The 19,244-nt window shown below is 43.1% G+C and overlaps 2 protein-coding genes across 4 annotated transcripts in view; one reads left to right on the top strand and one right to left on the bottom strand.

Annotated features, from left to right (window-relative positions):
- LOC112230874 (G protein-coupled receptor kinase 5) overlaps positions 1-890 on the bottom strand; it is a 35,602-nt gene extending 34,712 nt beyond the window's left edge. Inside the window, exon 1 of the mRNA XM_024397215.2 lies at positions 515-890. Within this exon, the coding sequence (XP_024252983.1) occupies positions 515-566 (52 nt within the window). The 5' untranslated portion in view covers positions 567-890. The remainder of the gene's footprint in view (positions 1-514) is intronic.
- Positions 891-5,987: 5,097 nt separating this feature from the next.
- Positions 5,988-19,244, top strand: part of ttll11 (tubulin tyrosine ligase-like family, member 11) — a 41,589-nt gene continuing 28,332 nt past the window's right edge. The window contains exons 1-3 of one of the 3 annotated variants that reach the window (XM_042311569.1): positions 5,988-6,126; positions 16,038-16,137; positions 17,921-18,054. In XM_042311569.1, coding sequence (XP_042167503.1) covers positions 17,923-18,054 — 132 coding nt within the window. In that variant the 5' untranslated portion in view covers positions 5,988-6,126; positions 16,038-16,137; positions 17,921-17,922. Of the gene's footprint in view, positions 7,273-16,037; positions 16,138-17,920; positions 18,055-19,244 lie in introns of all 3 variants that reach the window. The other 2 variants (XM_024397217.2, XM_024397216.2) reach the window with 2 other exon arrangements.

Here is a 19,244-nt window from a genome sequence, read left to right on the forward strand (position 1 = left end):
AGTGTAATGAGTCTGAATGAACTGGAATGAACTGTTTCGCTGCCAGACAAGGCTCCTTCACTTCATTGTGTTGAAAAGAAAACTCTGCTGTTGGGACAGCTTTATGCAGGCCCTAACAGTTCGTGGTCACCTTTATAGTGCAATGAATGTATTGTTTAGTGTTGTGTAGTGGCTTTGCTGGCAAAAAAAATACGTTTTTAATTTACCCCACCAAGATGTACATGCTAAAATCGTCACTGCCTGTAGCCTACTGTAACCCCCCTACTCATATGTGGCAACACAGCATTGTAACAGAGGTGTAAATAGGCTATGTTTTTCTAAACTTTTTAGACGAAGATACTGTACAACTAACTGTAGACGCATCATTACTGACTTCCATGGTTAAATAAAACGAATGCATAAAGACAGACATGTTGACAAGTGACAACTAGAAGAAAAAATGTTTTCCCGAAGAAAATGTTTTCTTGCTTCTATATGGTAATGGAAGAAGTAGTTTTTCCTATATCTTTCTTACCTTCCCTGGCACTGATGAGTGCGCTGTTTGCCGCCATACTATCTATTTCCATTGTTGCAGAGTGATGCGGACTGGAACAACTTTCGCCTTTACCTTATTCAAACCATCCGTCTGCAATGACAGATTTAACTACCATCCATTCTACTGATGATGCGCATAGCCTGGTTCTCGTTCTCATGCGGAGATAGATTCCATAAAATGGGAAAGTGTTTCTTACCAAATACCGATCTAAAAACGCAGTAGCCTACCCTACCCTAACATAAACTTGTTTCAAAAGTGGGATAAAGTAGGCTAGGCTAAAGCGTTCGATCTGTCAGTTTAGGCCTACAGTAACCGACCAAACGAATACAGGTGCGCCCAGGTGCACCGGCAGCGGCATCACAGGTAGGATACAAAGGGTGGGGTAAGTGCCCCCCGTAAATCACATTAAGACCACAAGATGTCACCAAATTCTTTCCCCAACCATTTCCCTGGCTGCCACTGCTCTTGCTCAACAATACTTTTCCTCTGTTTCGTCACAACTTTTATAGATATTTATATAATGATTTTTTAAATATACCAGTAGAAAAGCCTTAAGATAAGTAATCCACTTTTAGCTAATTTACACAGCATTTTATGTTATATAGCTAGCTATGGTTTTAAGAGGGAACTTTTCAATTGGCATCTCTCCCCCTGTTTTCAGTCACAGGTGGGGGCTGGATTAGGCTTGAGCAGTGCAGAAGGTGGGCTCATGAGTTGTGCTCCAATTTGACTGGGGATAGCTTTATTTGTGACCTAGGATGGTGCAATAGCAGAGCATAAGAGAGTTGCCACATCAATGTTACACTGAGTTAGTTAGTTATTGTTATTAAATGTTATATTCCAATGTTATTTAATGTTATTGGTTATATTCCATTCCAATGTTATATTCCAATTCATATTTTTCATGAATTAAAAACAACAATTGAAAACCTTGTGGTCCTGAATGGCCTTTTTTAAGACTGCTGAGATTTAGTGCAATTGTACATAATGGATTGTATGGAAAAGGAATAACACAGAAAGAACAAAGTAAATGAATGTGCATGTGAGTTAAAAAGAGGGACTTTACATCAAATCTCCCCATCGTGCGGATGTTAATGGTGACATGTGCAACACCATTTATCCCCCATATTTAATTTAAATCATTCAAATAAGACAACTAGATTTAGCTTTTAGGTATTACTTACTAAATCATTTCTAAATAAAAACTGATTAGGATTTTAACACACTTGTGTGAAACCCTATGCCATAATCTTCTGTCGTAGTACCGGGGTAACTGGCACCCCCCATGAAATAACAAAAACATTTATTTCCCTTTGTAGTTTATTCGCCGAAGCATGATCTTCATCCACATCCACATTTTTTTTCTCCAAAATGTGCTTTTTTTTGTGTCAGCAATTAGACATTGTTCTTAGGGGGGCTAGTTAGCCCCTAGTACCCTAAGTTGCTGCTAAAGGCAAGCCATGAAAAAAATATAAAAGTGTACTGCAGTTGAACTGCAGTTATTCTCTACAGGATGCATGAGGTTGTAGGTAACAAGAACATTTCCCAGTACATAGACATATCTGTTAGGTGCAGAAAGCTTAAGTGATTGGTAATCTAACTACACTGTTCAATTTATAATAGCTATTACAGTGAAAGAATACAATGCTATTGTTTGAGGAGAGTGCACAGTTATGAACTTGAAAATGTATCAATAAACCAATTAGGCACATTTGGGCAGACTTGACACAACATTTTGAACAGATATATAATGGTTCATTGGATCAGTCTAAAACTTAGCAAATACACTGCTGCCATCTAGTGACCAAATTTGAAATTGCGCCTAACCTGAAATAATGCATTGTGACGTTTCTCTTGCATTTCGAAGATAATGGAACAACAAAAAGAAAACACATTTTTTTCTTTGTATTATCTTTTACCAGATCTAATGTGTTATATTCTCCTACATGAATTTCACATTTCTGCAAACTTCAACGTGTTTCCTTTCAAATGGTATCAATAATATGCATATCCTTGCTTCAGGGCCCGAGTTACAGGCAGTTATATTTTGGTTAAAAAAACGGTTATTTTGGACGTGGTGTTTTCTGCAGTTATACTACACTAGTCAGACTGCAATATTTTTTCTTAATGGTGGGCACATTACAGGTACTTGTGCAACCTTCACAACCACTAATACCTCACCACACCTTCCGCGTCACTAATCCGCGCAGAGGGAGTGTTGTTAGAAATACAATATTGGCAGCATATCGGAGAAACAGTAGATAAATGTACCTAAAATAGAGAAAGCACGTCCTCTGTTGGTAATAGAACTACAGCACTGCCAGCTTGTCAGCTGTTTTGTCCCTTAAACTCTTCCGTCATTTGCGTTGTCAAGGGGATCAAAACACAGGCGATGTCCACGGTATAACAAAATGAGATGACCGTTCTCCTAGAAGCGGGATATCATGCTGGCAGCACAATGGTGCATTACTTTTCAAAATAAGAGTCGCGTTTGGAACCACCTTCGGAAAAATAAATTGATAATTTGATGTACTTTTATTTTTTATATTGTATTATTTATACCAGCATTTCTTTAGAAGGTTTACACACCAATACTGGTATGTTAAAATCTATTGTGTAGGCTATATTTAAAGAAATACAATTTTAAGAAAATGAATACCCATTATGTACAAAAGTATGTGGACACCCATTCAAATGAGTGGATTCGGCTATTTCAGCCACACCTGTTGCTGACAGGTGTATAAAATTGAGCACACCGCCATGAAATCTCCATAGACAAACATTGTCAGTAGAATGGCCTTACTGAAGACCTCCGTGTCTTTCAATATGGCACAGTCATAGGATGCCACCTTTCCCTTTTAGAGCTGCCCCAGTCAACTGTAAATGCTGTTACTACATCTAGGAGCAATAAAGGCTCGTCCACGAAGTGATAGGCCACACAAGCTCACAGAACCGGACCGCAGTGTGCTGAAACGGGTAACGCGTAAAAATCGTCTGTCCTCGGTTGCAGCACTCACTACCGAGTTCCAAACTGCCTCTGGAAGCAAAGTCAGCACAATAACTGTTCATCTGGAGCTTCATGAAATGGGCTTCCATGGCTGAGCAGCCGCACACAAACCTAAGATCACCATGCGCAACGCCAAGCGTCGGCTGGAGTGGGGTAAAGCTCGCTGCCTTTGGACTCTGGAGCAGTGGAAACAGTAGTCTGACGGACAAATCTGGGTTTGGCAGAAGCCAGGAGAATGCTACCTGCCCGGATGCATAGTGCCAAATGCAAAGTTTGGTGGAGGAGGAATAATGGTCTAGGGTTGTTTTTCATGGTTGGGGCTAGGCCGCTTAGTTCCAGTGAAGGGAAACCTTAACGTTACAGCATGCAATGCCATTATAAACGATTATGTGCTTCCAGCTTTGTGGCAACAGTTTGGGGAAGGCCCTTCCCCATTTCAGCATGACAATGCCCCCATGCACAAAGCTAGGTCCATGTAGCAATGGCTCGTCGAAATCGATTCTATGTGTAAAAAGTAAAAGTGAGGTTGGAAATACTCAGTCGGGTCTGTCGAATCTATATATGGTGTTTTTTGTTGTTGGGGGACTGAGGTCTAATTACCCAGCAGCACCTTCTACTCCACCCAGTCCATTCACTGCAATGCAAGACACTATAGGCCTGTTAATTACATATTGGCTTATAGAGAAACTATTCTATATGCCGAGGCAAAATTGGGGTTGGGAATACTCAGTATCATCTATATATTGTGCTATTTCATGGGGGATTGAGGTCTGAAAACACAGTAGCACTTTCTACTCCACCCACACTCCATTCACTTGGAATGCAATAAGCCTACACTAGACTCTTAGAAAAAAAGGTGCTATGTAGAAACTAAAATGGTTCTTCGGCTGTCCCCATAGGAGAACCCTTTTGAAGAACCATTTTTGGTTCCAGGTAGAACCCTTTTGGTTGCAGGTAGAACCCATTCTACAGAGGGTTCTACCTGGAAGCCAAAATAGCTTGACCTGGAACCAAAAAGGGTTATCTTATGGGGATCACCGTAGAACCCCTTTGGAACCCTTTAACATATTGGCTTATAGAGAAAAAACTATTCTACATGCCGAGGTAAAAGTGCAATTGGGAATACTCAGTAGGGTCTGTGGAATCTAAATATGGTATTATTTGTTGTGGGACTGTTGTGTAAATACCCAGCAGCACTTCCTACTGTGCAATTTATAGGCCTATAGTGTATTACAGTGAATGTAGTGGGTGCAGTATAAAGTGCAGCTGGGTATTTATACCACAGTCCCCCAAGAAATAACACCTTATACAGTACCAGTCAAAAGTTTGGACACAGCTACTCATTCAATTTTTTTTGTGTGTGACTATTTTCTACATTGTAGAATAATAGTGAAGACATCAAACCTATGAAATAACACATATGGAATCATGTAATAACCAAAAAAGTGTTAAACAAATCCAAATATATTTGAGATTTGAGATTCTTCAAAGTAGCCACCCTTTGCCTTGATGACAGCTTTGCACACTCTTGCAATTCTCTCAACCAACTTCATGAGAACTGCTTTTCCAACAGTCTTGAAGGAGTTCCCACACATGCTGAGCCCTTATTGGCTGCTTTTCCTTCACTCTGCAGTCCAACTCATCCCAAACCATCTCAATTGGGTTGTCTCAGAGGGGAACAAGGGGGGAGTGACACCTAATAGGGTTTTATAAATAAGCATCAACCAGTGGGTCTTGCGACGGGTATACAGAGATGACCAGTTTATAGAGGAGTATAGAGTAATCTCTCATATTAAATACATTTAAATTTGTTTAACACTTTTTTGGTTTCTACATGACTCCATATGTGTTATTTCATAGTATGTATTCACTATTATTCTACAATGTAGAAAATAGTAAAAATATAGAAAAACCCTTGAATGAGTAGATGTGTCCAAACTTTTGCCTGGTACTGTATATATTCTACAGACCCTACTGATTAATCCCAACGCCACGTTTACTTCGACACATGGAATATTTGTTTCTCTATAAGCAAATATGTCATTTATGTGCCTACAATATATGCCTATAGTATGCCTATATTGCAGTGAATGTAGTCAGTGGAATAGAAAGTGCTACTGGGTATTCTACAGGCCCTACTGAGTATACCCAACCCAACTTTTCCTCTGCACATAAAATGTTTTTTTCTCTACAGCCCAATATTGTGAACATAGCAGTCTAAACATTGTATTGTTCGATAGGTGGTGTTCATTTTTTGTAGGGGAAGCATAATTGTTTCCATCAATTCCTTATCCTTATACGCACAATAAAAATGGACATTAGTTGTATTGTAATATTGTAATATCTTTTCATTTGAGTTATTCACATTTGCAATGTTTTGAAATGCGGGCTTTTATTTTGAAGGTTTCAACCTTTCCATGCGAAGTGACGTCATCATTTGTGCTGCTGGCCTTGCGCAATTGTTGCCAAAATGACTCTTCCGCCGACCCAGGCACAGTGACAGCCAGGCAGGGGCACATCTGCAGCACGACAGTCTTGTCCCGATGTTCGGACGATATTCACTTGCTATCAATGCATTTGAAAGGTAACTCGATACAATCTGTAGATTATTTGGCGAAATTCAATTTTGTGGATGACACAAAAGACAACTGATATGTTACTGTTCGCTAGGTGCAAGCTAGCGGTGTGAGGCAGTCAAGCCAGCAATGTCCACTGGTGTTAGCTAGCCTGCTAGCCCTGCAATTTACTCTACTCAGTGATTGAATAATGATAGCCAGCTATCGCAACCTAAGCAAACATTTGCTTTCCGGGGATGAAACAAAGTGTCTAGCTAGCTAACGTTAGCTATATCTCGTGGGAAGATTTTGCCCAAACCTCACATACAATAGCCTAGTTCAAAGCCTTTACTTGGCTAGCTACTAGGCAACTTAACGATGACAGCTGACATGGGCTCTGTCCATGGGCGGTTTCACTGAATCATCTGTAGTCTAGCTGAACTGTCGGCACCGTTGCAACGTTAGGCAAGCTGGTCCACGAGTGGTTACACTGTAGCTAGCGTGTGACTGGACAGCTATGCAAAATTCTGTTTGTCACTGGCTCACACATTATTTTCGGGCTGCGCGTTATTGCCGAGCCCTGCCTTGTGGTATTGATTCGTATAATGAGTGATCATTATGTAAAAGTGAAGGTTCAACTCGAACAAATGAAATCATCCGGCGAGGGTGTGGAGAAGGAGGAGGCAGATATGATCGAGGATGAGGTGCTGGTGGCATCCCCGCCCGCATCTGTCTCCCCAATCCCGGCTAGTTGTACCCCCGCAGCCCAAAGGGAACCATCCAAGACCTCTGTCACTTGCAGGAATCAGAGTAAAAGTAGGAGCAAACTAGGCAAAGATGAGAAGAACACCGGCACCAAGCAGGATTCAGTCCCTGCACTGCAAGGGACAATAGTAGCTTCCAATGCCAATTCGGGGAAACCTGTGAATCGAAAAGACAATGAGCAGCAGACGCTTCAAATCAAAGGGACTGGGAAGATGCTGCAGGGGAAGACGGAAACAAATGGGAACGCTGTTCCCATCCACCTGCCAGAAGACAACAAAGTAGACCCACACAACAAAGAGGACGCCAACAAAGTTGCGAAGAGGAGGAAGCCAGTCACCGTGGACACGTTCAAAGCCAAAACCTCTTTGGAGGCCCTGAAGCTCAGCATCAGGCAGCTCAAATGGAAAGAGGTAAGTCCTTGTTTCATTGATTCATATTTATTGACAAAATGTAGGCTATAGATAGTCAACATGGCTTCTGTGCTTAAGTTAGGGAGTTCAGAAGCCTATGGGCCGGTCCTTGCCATTCCACCGCCCTCGTTGAGACCAAAAAATGTGGCCCCTGCAAAACTAGTATAGTCCCAGTGAGCTAAAGGACATTGAAAATAAGTCTAAAATACGTATTGTTCAGATGTTGAAGTTGCGTTCAATTTAGGTTCTGAATGAAAGGTGAAAAGATGTATTTTCCGTACGTTTAGTACATATTTTCCAGGACGTTGAGAAGGCATCTTCCGGAAGTTGAATAATACTTATTTTCCGGAAGTTGAAACTAGGTCATTTTTAGGTTCTGAATGAAAGTTGAAAAGATGTAATTTATAGACGTCTATGTTTTGGGCCAAATCAAGGCTGGTCCATACCTGACCAAATCTGAACCAAATATAGACATGAATAATTGGTTCAGATTTGGTCCGGACCAAAAACCAATATCTGTGGGTGTGGAAATCAAGGCCGGTCCGGACTGCACCAAAAAAAAAGCATCCAGTTGGTGTCGGGCCTGTGCTTACTGAGGTGTAGCCTACAGTGTTAGCTGAAATTGAATTTGATGAATGCACATCTACGTGGTAAGCCTACCGTTTGTAATACACCAAAAAGGACATCTGGACAAGACCAACAAAAAAAACATCCAAAAAGACATTGGCTCGTGTTTACTGGGGTGTAGTTCACCATGTCAGCCCTCAATGGAATTGTATGAATGACCATCACAGGAGGTTGGTGGCACCTTTTTAATTGGGGAGGACGGGCTTGTGGTAATGGCTGGCGTGGACTGAGTGGAATGGTATCAAGGGGATTTTGACTCATTTCTATCCATATTTAGGCTCCTTTTGGAGGATGGATTGTTGACATACAGTAGCAGTCAAATCCAACAGCACCCTGGAGAGGCACGCTGGGAATGGACACGCAACATATTTTGACTAAGTGGCCACTGCTTATCACAGGGCGACATCAACACTCAACCTAAACAAAAAAAACGTTATGCCACTGGATGAAGCAAATTGTCATTGTTTTGGGGGCAGAATTATGTGAGGTTTTATGTGTTGTTGTTGGGCAGTCATATACCCTGACGAAGACATAGCTTGGCTGTCCAAACGTTGGGTATTACGTTTGTTTTTGCATCTGATCTCCTAGAGTGTGCGGCTCCTTTTATTTTCAGGTTGTTGGGCAGTTTGCCTCAGAAAAGGCCGCCCGCGTCAATCTGCCGCCGTAGACTGCCGCCTAATCCTGCCTAATAAGCGGGCCGGCCGTGAGTGGCCTACATCTATCAGGGGTGCACGACTCCAGTTTACTGTAGGACTGACGCTTATTCCGCTTGCCTGATAATACAAAACAGCATAAATTACTACAACAACTATATAAAGGAACAACAATGTTATAACTGGTATAGCAGCTACCACTATACACCCCATTAATCTTTGTTGCATCAACAGTTTTAATCTGTTCGTAGTCTTTTGTCCCTCAAGGGCTTGATAAAGAATAGCATAGAAGACCTTCAATGTTAAAGTGTTGATTGACGGTGTCCTACAACACATTGATGAGGGCACACGGCCTCTGTTAACCCTTTCACACCGGCCTGACCACCCCAAGTCCTGTATACGGTTACCCAGGTGCAGGCTGTGTATGTGCCGTCTGAAAGTTGTGCTTAATGGCAAGCAATGTCTTTTAATACATTTATGAGATGGCTAATTGATACGGGTCTCCTCACGTCGCCAGGCGAGCTCCATCTGTTCGGCCCTACAGGCATCGAATGTGACGCAATTAATACCTGCCTGCAGCCATTATCAACGGTGTGGTTCATTATACATGAGACCCAGAGGATTTTGTGAGAGGTAAACAACTCTCTTCACTATCACCACGGATGACCGTCATGCGTAGAAACGTAATCCTTTCCAAGTCCGCCTCAGCGCATCTGATCTGGTTTCAAAACCTTTGTAGACGGAGGCCCTATACATTACCCTTTGTTCTGACAGATACACCTTTAGCATAGTCAAGGGCGTAACTGATCCCCTGTCAGTCTGAAAAGAGGTTTGAGGCATGCAGTGCTGAGGTGTAGTGAGTGATTTCTCACAAATAGAACAGAACAGAACAATATCATTTTTTGCAGGGGGATTTTCACAAATTTCTATTCATATTTAGGGTCCTTTCGGAGGAAGGATTGTTGACCTGCAGGACCAGTCAAATGTTTAGACACCGACTCATTCAAGGGTTTTTCTCTTCTTTTTATGACTATTTTCTCAACCAGCTTCAATGCTTTTCCAACAGTCTTGAAGGAGTTCCCACATATGCTGAGCACTTGTTGGCTGCTTTTCCTTCACTCTGCTGTCCAACTCATCCCAAACCATCTCAATTGGGTTGAGGTCGAGTGATTGTGGAGGCCAGGTCATCTGATGCAGCACTCCATCATTCTCCTTCTTGGTCAAATATCCCTTACACAGCCTGGAGGTGTCCTGTCATTGTCCTGTTGAAAAACAAATGATAGTCCCACTAAGCGCAAAACCAGATAGGATGGCGTATTGCTGCAGAATGCTGTGGTAGCCATGCTGGTTAACTGTCCCTTGAATTCAAAATAAATCACAGACAGTGTCACTAGTAAAGCACCATCACACCTGCTCCTCCATGCTTCACGGTGGGAACCACACATGCAGAGATCATCCGTTCACCTACTCTGCTTCTCACAAAGACATGGCGGTTGGGACCAAAAATCTCAAATTTGAACTCATCAGACCAAAGGACAGATTTCCACTGGTCTAATGTCCATTGTTCGTGTTTCTTGGCCCAAGCAAGTCTCTTCTTATTATTGGTGTCCTTTAGTAGTGGTTTCTTTGCAGCAATTCAACCACGAAGGCCTGATTCACGTAGTCTCCTCTGAACAGTTGATGTTGAGATGTGTCTGTTACTTTAACTCTGAAGCATTTATTTGGGTTGCAATTTCTAAGGCTGGTGACTAATGAACGTATCCTCTGCAGCAGAGGTAACTCTGGGTTTTCCTTTCCTGTGGCGGTCCTCATGAGAGCCAGTTTCATCATAGCACTTAATTGTTTTTGCGACTGAAGAAACGTTCAAAGTTCTTGACCTTCATGTCTTTTAAAGTAATGATGGACTGTTTCTCTTTGCTTGTTTGAGCTGTTCTTGCCATAAGATGGACTTGGTCTTTTACCAAAAAAGTATATCTTCTGTATACCACCCCTACCTTGTCACAACACAACTGATTGGCTCAAACCATTTAAGAAGGAAATCAATTCCACATATTAACTTTTAACAAGGCACACCTGTTAATTGAAAGGCATTCCATGTGACTACCTCATGAAGCTGCTTGAGAGAATGCCAAGAGTGTTCAAAGCTGTCTTCAAGGCAAAGTTGTGGCTACTTTGAAGAATCTTAAGTATAAAATATATTTTGATTTGTTTAACACTTTTTTGTTGTTGTTGGTCACCACATGATTCCATATGTGTACAAATAAAGAAAAACCCTTGAATGAGTAGGTGTGTCCAAACTTTCAACTGGTACTGTATATGTGATATTTGTATCTTTTAAGCATAATTTACACAATTAATTTTAAGTTGGGAATATTTGACATGGCCTTTGGCCTTACCCAGGCCTCCTTTGAAACTCTGTTTCATCTGTCGTTGCTTAAGTTGGTGTCATATGAAACTTGCTCTGTAATATGATTTGGTATTTTCAATAACAATTTTCTTACATTCATTTATGAATATTGGAAAATATAAATGATACACTGCTCAAAAAAATAAAGGGAACACTTAAACAACACAATGTAACTCCAAGTCAATCACACTTCTGTGAAATCAAACTGTCTGCTTAGGAAGCAACACTGATTGACAATACATTTCACATGCTGTTGTGCAAATGGAATAGACAACAGGTGGAAATTATAGGCAATTAGCAAGACACCCCCAATAAAGGAGTGGTTCTGCAGGTGGTGACAACAGACCACTTCTCAGTTCCTATGCTTCCTGGCTAATGTTTTGGTCACTTTTGAATGCTGGCGGTGCTTTCACTCTAGTGGTAGCATGAGACGGAGTCTACAACCCACACAAGTGGCTCAGTTTGTGCAGCTCATCCAGGATGGGACATCAATGCGAGCTGTGGCAAGAAGGTTTGCTGTGTCTGTCAGCGTAGTGTCCAGAGCATGGAGGCGCTACCAGGAGACAGGCCAGTACATCAGGAGACGTGGAGGAGGGCAACAACCCAGCAGCTGGACCGCTACCTCTGCCTTTGTGCAAGGAGGAGCAGGAGGAGCACTGCCAGAGCCCTGCAAAATGACCTCCAGCAGGCCACAAATGTGCATGTGTCTGCTCAAACGGTCAGAAACAGACTCCAGGAGGGTGGTATGAGGGCCCGACGTCCACAGGTGGGGGTTGTGCTTACAGCCCAACACCGTGCAGGACGTTTAGCATTTGCCAGAGAACACCAAGATTGGCAAATTCGCCACTGGCGCCCTGTGCTCTTCACAGATGAAAGCAGGTTCACACTGACCAGTGACCGACGTGACAGTCTGGAGAACGTTCTGCTGCCTGCAACATCCTCCAGCATGACCGGTTTGGCGGTGGGTCAGTCATGGTGTGTGCTGGCATTTCTTTGGGGGGCCGCACAGCCCTCCATGTGCTCGCCAGAGGAAGCCTGACTGCCATTAGGTACCGAGATGAGATCCTCAGACCCCTTGTGAGACCATATGCTGGTGCGGTTGGCCCTGGGTTCCTCCTAATGCAAGACAATGCTAGACCTCATGTGGCTGGAGTGTGTCAGCAGTTCCTGCAAGAGGAAGGCATTGATGCTATGGACTGCCCCCCCGTTCCCCAGACCTGAATCCAATTGAGCACATCTGGGACATCATGTCTCGCTCCATCCACCAACGCCACGTTGCACCAAAGACTGTCCAGGAGTTGGTGGATGCTTTAGTCCAGGTCTGGGAGGAGATCCCTCAGGAGACCATCCACCACCTCATCAGGAGCATGCCCAGGCGTTGTAGGGAGGTCATACAGGCACGTGGAGGCCACACGCACTACTGAGCCTCATTTTGACTTGTTTTAAGGACATTACATCAAAGTTGGATCAGCCTGTAGTGTGGTTTTCCACTTTAATTTTGAGTGTGACTCCAATTCCAGACCTCCATGGGTTGATAAATTTGATTTCCATTGACAATTTTTGTGTGATTTTGTTGTCAGCACATTCAACTATGTAAAGAAAAAAGTATTTAATAAGAATATTTCATTCATTCAGATCTAGGATGTGTTATTTTAGTGTTCCCTTTATTTTTTTGAGCAGTATATATATATATATATATATATATATATATTAATATGATAGAGGCTTTGGTAAGGCCAACATGTCATAAATGTATTTCTCAATTATGTTTTAAGATATGTGTCAATAATCCTTCCGTTCTATGGATTACATTTTGTGAAAATCCCCCAAATCATGGTATATTTTTAATTTTAGTTTCGTAAGGAATCACACTAGTTTAGGTAGGAAAGTATATTAAGGCCCACCTACCTTTTCAGTGGCAGGAGAATATTCAGCTTAACATGTTTTGAGTGACACTTTGACCTTTTAGTAGACTAAAGCCAGGTGTATGGAGAGGAGGAACTTGGAACGATTTGATTATCTAGTGTCATTTATTATCTGAGTAGGTCTTTGAAGATTTTGACCCATATGTGAACTCTGAGAGCAGTTCCTCCCTCTATATTCAATTACAATAATTACATTACAATAATGACATCTAATTCCCCCATTCCTTCCTACGGCAGGAAGCCGGTCTAGTTAGTTGATTCCAGAGCCATTTACTGTATGGCTCTGGTTCTCAACTCCGCTTTTCACTGATAACCAGTAAGGGACATGCGGTTTTGAGTTTTGCCAGTAGCCTAACATGACATTGGATATGCTTGCGGTGCATTGCCTCGACGTATACTGAAACGATGTGGGCTAGGCCCGAAAAACGAGATGCACAGTGGGAGAATCGCACAGTCTTCCCGCTAAGCCTAAATGTATTGATCCACGGTAGAGAGAAAGTGACCCATCTCTCCTCTCATTTCCTACACTACTCCCGCACTCTACGGTTGTTATTGATCCATGCTCCACTGCAGATGACCCACCCTTACTGTCATCTGTCGTTAGACATTACCCTCAGTCGCTCACTACACCCACTCGCTGCTATCCATTTCCTGAGTTTAAAAAAACAACAAAAAAATTATTTTTAGGATGAGGACCGACACTAGTGTTATTCCCCAGGAGTAGGCTAGTCTTGTGTAGAGTAGCTTCAGCCTGCATGAGAGAAACTGTCCAAAGCCTGGCTCTGCTATGGGGGAACAAGCCCTCTGTATCATTGACTGTCACTAAGGGCATTTTGTTTGTTAGATTATAGCACTATAATAGGCCCTGGGCAGGGTCGTAATCATGGTTTGCTCACTGAGTTAGTGTAGCCTATAAGGCTTGGCCATAATGTGTCAGTGAACTAGGCCTAACATTCTGGCTGCTGTCTAACCGGGTGGTTTTGTTGGCACAGCACTTTTGAAGCCCCAGAGGCATCTCTGCCTGCTGACTTTTCAGCATATGGCCTTCTCTTAACGGTAGGAAATGATTAGAGAGTAATCTCTGATAATCCAATATGATTATATTCCCCTCAGGGAGCTGCACAGGAAAGAGTCAGATTGAGAGGGAGAAAGAGAGAGAGTCAAACGTCACTTGAAATAGGGAGGATAATGTCTGTTTTAATTTGGATCTGACAGATTATCTTTCTGTTTTCTACTACTTGCCAAGTGAGGTAGATTTTTTTTTTTTTTAAGACCGTAGGCTGTCATCATTAACCTTTTCTGGATTAAAAGAAAAATATTTTTGCCTAACCTACTGTCTTTCTGTGGAACCATAAATGGGTTGTCCTGGAACCATAAATGGGTTGTCCTGGAACCATAAATGGGTTGTCCTGGAACCAAAAATGGGTTGTCCTGGAACCAAAAATGGGTTGCCCTGGAACCAAAAAAGGGTTGGCCTGGAACCAAAAAAAGGTTGCCCTGGAACCAAAAAAAGGTTGCCCTGGAACCAAAAAAAGGTTGCCCTGGAACCAAAAAAAGGTTGCCCTGGAACCAAAAAAGGGTTGTCCTGGAACCAAAAAAGGGTTCTCCTGGAACCAAAAAAGGGTTGTCCTGGAACCAAAAAAGGGTTGTCCTGGAACCAAAAATGGGTTGTCCTGGAACCAAAAAAGGGTTACCCGATGGAGACTTTCCCCCCTAAGAGTGTAGGCAAGTCTTCAGGTCTTGGGCAAGGTTACCAATCACCTGAACGTGGTTTACCAAATCACCTCTGTTAAACCTGTCTGTCTCTCACTTGCCCTCTACCAACAACACCATACATGGCCACATGTGCCAAGGGCTGACTTAACCGCTTGGCATATTCGGCCACGTGTAGCGTTGTTGACATGGATAGCTCGCCTAACAACTCCAACTTTAGTATGATGTGAAAGAATAGTGAGGCGACGGGTTGGCAGGCAGAGTACAGATCTTGTTATAAAACTGTTACGTGCCCACTGCCAGGCAACCTTACCAGGCTGGATCGGGAGGAATGATCAGGCTTGCCAAGACAAGTCTGCTAATTCATGCCAATGTCTCTCAGCCAATTATGATTGAATGGTAAGGAGATGAGCTCATGTCCTCTTCTGAACTGTGGGACGGTGCCAGAAGAACTAGAATTGTTCATTATTCACTCAAATCACGCAATGTCCACAAGTGACCCTTTGTGTGTGTGTTCGTGTGTTACATGAAGTTCTGGAATGCACTCACAGATGGGGCTATTCCCGTCCTCTCTTCCCCCTCCTCCACTAGATACTTCCCAAATGAATGTGACCCAATTGGCTGATAAGATTAAAGGGTGGTTAAACATTGAAATCTATGAGATCGTATTTATAGCAGGCTTTGACTGTCATGCATGTTTTTGTCTCGCACTCTCTTTCTTTATTCAGTTTCGCACCACGGGATGGTCCTACACCTCCCCTGGCATGTAGCTCCCCAAACAGAAACTTCACGTGTGGAAAATCACGATTTTCATGTTTCACATGTTGTTTCGTGTTATCACGTTGCTTTGCGTGTTACCACGTGATCTTACGTGAGGTCAACGTGTTCACATCGTTTTTCTTCAAGGGCCACCTTGGGCCTGTTCACTTGAGGTGGCAATGAGGATATTTCAGAACATCGCAGATAGAAATATGATGTGTGGAGTTGTGAGATTCCCTAACTTTAACCGTCATAAAGGTAGATTCCAGACAATAACCCACATTTTCTGTCTGATGTGACGAGACAGTATGTTGCCACCGCTGGTGACACCATGGGTTTCTCTGTGTGTGTGTGTGTGTGTGTGTGTGTGTGAAGTGTGTGTGTGTGAAGGGTTAGCAGGAAGGTTTCAGTGGTCCAGGGCAGGCCCCAGCAGGGGGTTGTTGAAATCATGTCATCCCCCCTGCCAGGGCTCCTCCTCAACAGAGACTTACAGTATATGATTAGCTAACACCGGATTGCGAGTCTCATTCACTTTACCCACTGGGAGGATAAGCTCTGTCTCCTAGTGTCACTGGAAGGGCCACCCCTACGCCTTGGCCTGAAATGATTTCTCTTATTCATAACCATCAAATGGCCTCATCAAAACCCAATCCTCTAACATGGCTCTTCTTCCTTTTACAGTTCCCTGTGGGTAGACGGTCTGCCTGTGACATCTACTGGCATGGTGTCTCTTTCCATGACAATGACAACATCATCTCTGGACAGGTCAACAAGTTCCCAGGTAGACTGATCCCCTCTATTTATGGAAAGAACCTATGGGAGAGGCCGGGCACCATTTTGTATGTTGTCACAGTGTTTCCCACAGATGATTTTCCATTTTCCCAATTCAACATCCAGAGCCTCTTTTAACTAAAAATGTATTGGTCAGTCCTACCCCCTATATAATGTTATAGTGGGAAACACTGTTGTCAGGCAGGTTTTTGGCATGCATCCTGTAATGTGAGCCTTGCTAAGCCCAGCTTTGTTAATGCCTTGTCATGCCAAGGTAATAACCAAGTATTACTGATTTATTGTAATGTCTGTAGAACCGTTTTGGGTTCAGTGTAGAACCCTTTCGATAGAGGGTTCTACCTGGAACCCAAACGGGTTCTACCTGGAACTTAAAAGAGTTGTCCTAAGGAGACAGCCACCGTTTTGGAACCTTTTTTTTTGGCGTAAGATCTTGCCCAAGAGCTGAAGACTTGGCTAAGGTTGCTTATCACCTGAATGTGGTTCACCAAATTACCTCTTTTACACCTATCTGTTTCTCTCTTGTCTTCTACCTCTCAATATACACTATATATACAAAAGTATGTGGACACCCCTTCAAGTTAGTGGATTCGGGCTATTTCAGCTACACCTGTTGCTGACAGGTGTATAAAATCAAGCACACAGCAATGCAATCTCCGTAGACAAATATTAGCAGTAGAATGGCCTTACTGAAGAGCTCAGGGACTTTCAACGTGGCACTGTCATAGGATGTCACTCTTCCAACAAGTCATTTTGTCAAATTTCGGCCCTGCTAGAGCTGCCCCGGTCAACTTTAAGTGCTGTTATTATAAAGTGGAAACGTCTAGGAGCAACAATGGCTCTGCTGCAAAGTGGTAGGCCACACAAGCTCACAGAACAGGACCACCGAGTGCCGAAACACGTAGCGTGTAAAAATAGTCTGTCTTCAGTTGCAACACTCGCTACCGAGTTCCAAACTGCCCCTGGAAACAACGTCAGCACAATAACTGTTTCTTCGGGATCTTGGATTTCAATGGCCGCGCAGCCACAAACAAGCCAAAGATCACCAAAGCTCACCACCATTTGGACTCTGGAACAGTGGAAACACGTTCTCTGTAGTCATAAATCACGCTTCACCATCTGGCAGTCCGATGGACGAATCTGGGTTTGGCGCATGCCAGGAGAACGCTATCTTCCCCAACGCATAGTACCAACTATAAAGTTTGGTGGAGGAGGAATAATGGTCTTGGGCTGTTTTTCATGGTTCAGGCTAGGTTCCATTGACAGGAAATCTTAACGCTACAGCATACAATGACATTCTAGACGATTCTACGCTTCCAACTTTGTGGCGACAGTTTGGGAAAGGCCCTTTCCTGTTTCTGCATGAAAATGCCCCTGTGCACAAAGCGAGGTCCATACATAAATGATTTTCCGAGATTGGTGTGGAAGAACTTGACTGGTTTGTACAGAGCCCTGACCTCAACCCCATCAAACACATTTGGGATGAATTGGAATGCCGATTGAGAGCCTAATTCCCCAAAATAAGTGCCTGGCCTCACTAATGCTATTGTGGCTGAATGGAAGCAAGTCCCTGCAGAAATGTTCCAGCATCTAGTGGAAAGCCTTCCCAGAAGAGTGGAGGCTGTTATAGCAGCAAAGGGAGGACCAACTCCATGTTAATGCCCATGATTTTGGAATGAGATGTTCGACGAGCAAGTGTCCATATACTTTTGGTCATGTAGGGAACCTTTTAACTTGGCCTCTGTCTATCTGACCACCTGTGAATTGTTCTGCAGGTATGATTGAGATGCTGAGGAAGATCAACCTGACCCGAGCTGTAAGGACCATGCAGGAGCTGTTCCCTGAGGAGTACAACTTCTACCCCCGCTCCTGGATCCTGCCCGAGGAGTACCAGCTCTTCTCCACACAGGTACAGGACAATAATTGGGCAAGAGATTAGAATTGAGCTGCCTGTGTAAATGCCAGTCTCCCCACCTCTGTTTTCAGCTGCGTTCAGTGTTTCCCGGTGGCAAAGTTGGTGTGGGTTTTAGAGGCCCTCGGTTTTAAAGCAAATTTCTTGTAAATCTACACATTTTGCCATGGCTTATGCCGTGTTCTTATATCTAAGTGACAAAAAAATGATCAAATCAACGGGGGCCCCATGCCATGACACTGAGAATGTTTGATTCTCCCTGACTTGTGTTTTTTTTGTTGTTGGTGATTATTAGTTCTCAAAGATGATCTTATTAAAAAATATATATATATCATTATCATTTCTGCATACTTTATATCTGGTTTTAGTAGTTTAAGTTTACACTGAACGTTTTACCATCCCCCAAATTATATACAAAAACATACAGTATATACACTCCGTGGACTGTTTATTAGGTACACCACCCCATTCACGAAAATGGTTTGCTCCCACAGACAGTGGCCGTGGCTTGTTATATAAAGCAGGCATCGAGGCATTCAGTTACTGTTCGATTGAACGGGCAAAACGAGTGACCTAAGAGACGTTGAGCATGGTATGATCGTCTGTGCCAGGCGCGCTGGTTCCAGTATCAGTCAATGTTTTCCTGGCATACGTTAGGTCCCTTAATACCAATTAAGCAAAGTTTCCATGCCCCAAAGAATTCAGGCTGTTCCAGAGGCAAAGGGTGGGTCTGACCCGGTACTAGATTGGTGTACCTAATAAACTGAGTATATATTCTTATCATTAATCTTTTTTTGTGGCGGCAACGATTTAGCACTGGCGCCCCGCCCCTGCTAAATTAAAATAGGGGAAACACTGGCACTGTAAGACTCTACTTCCCTCCAGAGACTGTCCTCCCATAGTGGACCAGGGACATTCACTCCCCAGGGCATCCAGTCACAAGGCTGAGCTCTTGACCTTAATTGGATGTTGTAAAATAGTGTAAGTGCTCGCTGGCATCTCTGAGTCAATGATGAGGTTTTACTATTCTTAGTTAACTTTCTTTGGCACAGTTTGGCAATGTACCGCTAACCCATCTGTCGAAAATGGCAATCCAGACAGTGTCTTAACTCCTATGGCACAGTTTTGCGTCCAATGATTTCATGCAAACTAGTGGTGCACAGGCCTTTGTGTATTCCACACACACA

The sequence above is a fragment of the Oncorhynchus tshawytscha genome, linkage group LG33, assembly GCF_018296145.1.
Source record: "Oncorhynchus tshawytscha isolate Ot180627B linkage group LG33, Otsh_v2.0, whole genome shotgun sequence".
Classification (NCBI taxonomy): domain Eukaryota; kingdom Metazoa; phylum Chordata; class Actinopteri; order Salmoniformes; family Salmonidae; genus Oncorhynchus; species Oncorhynchus tshawytscha.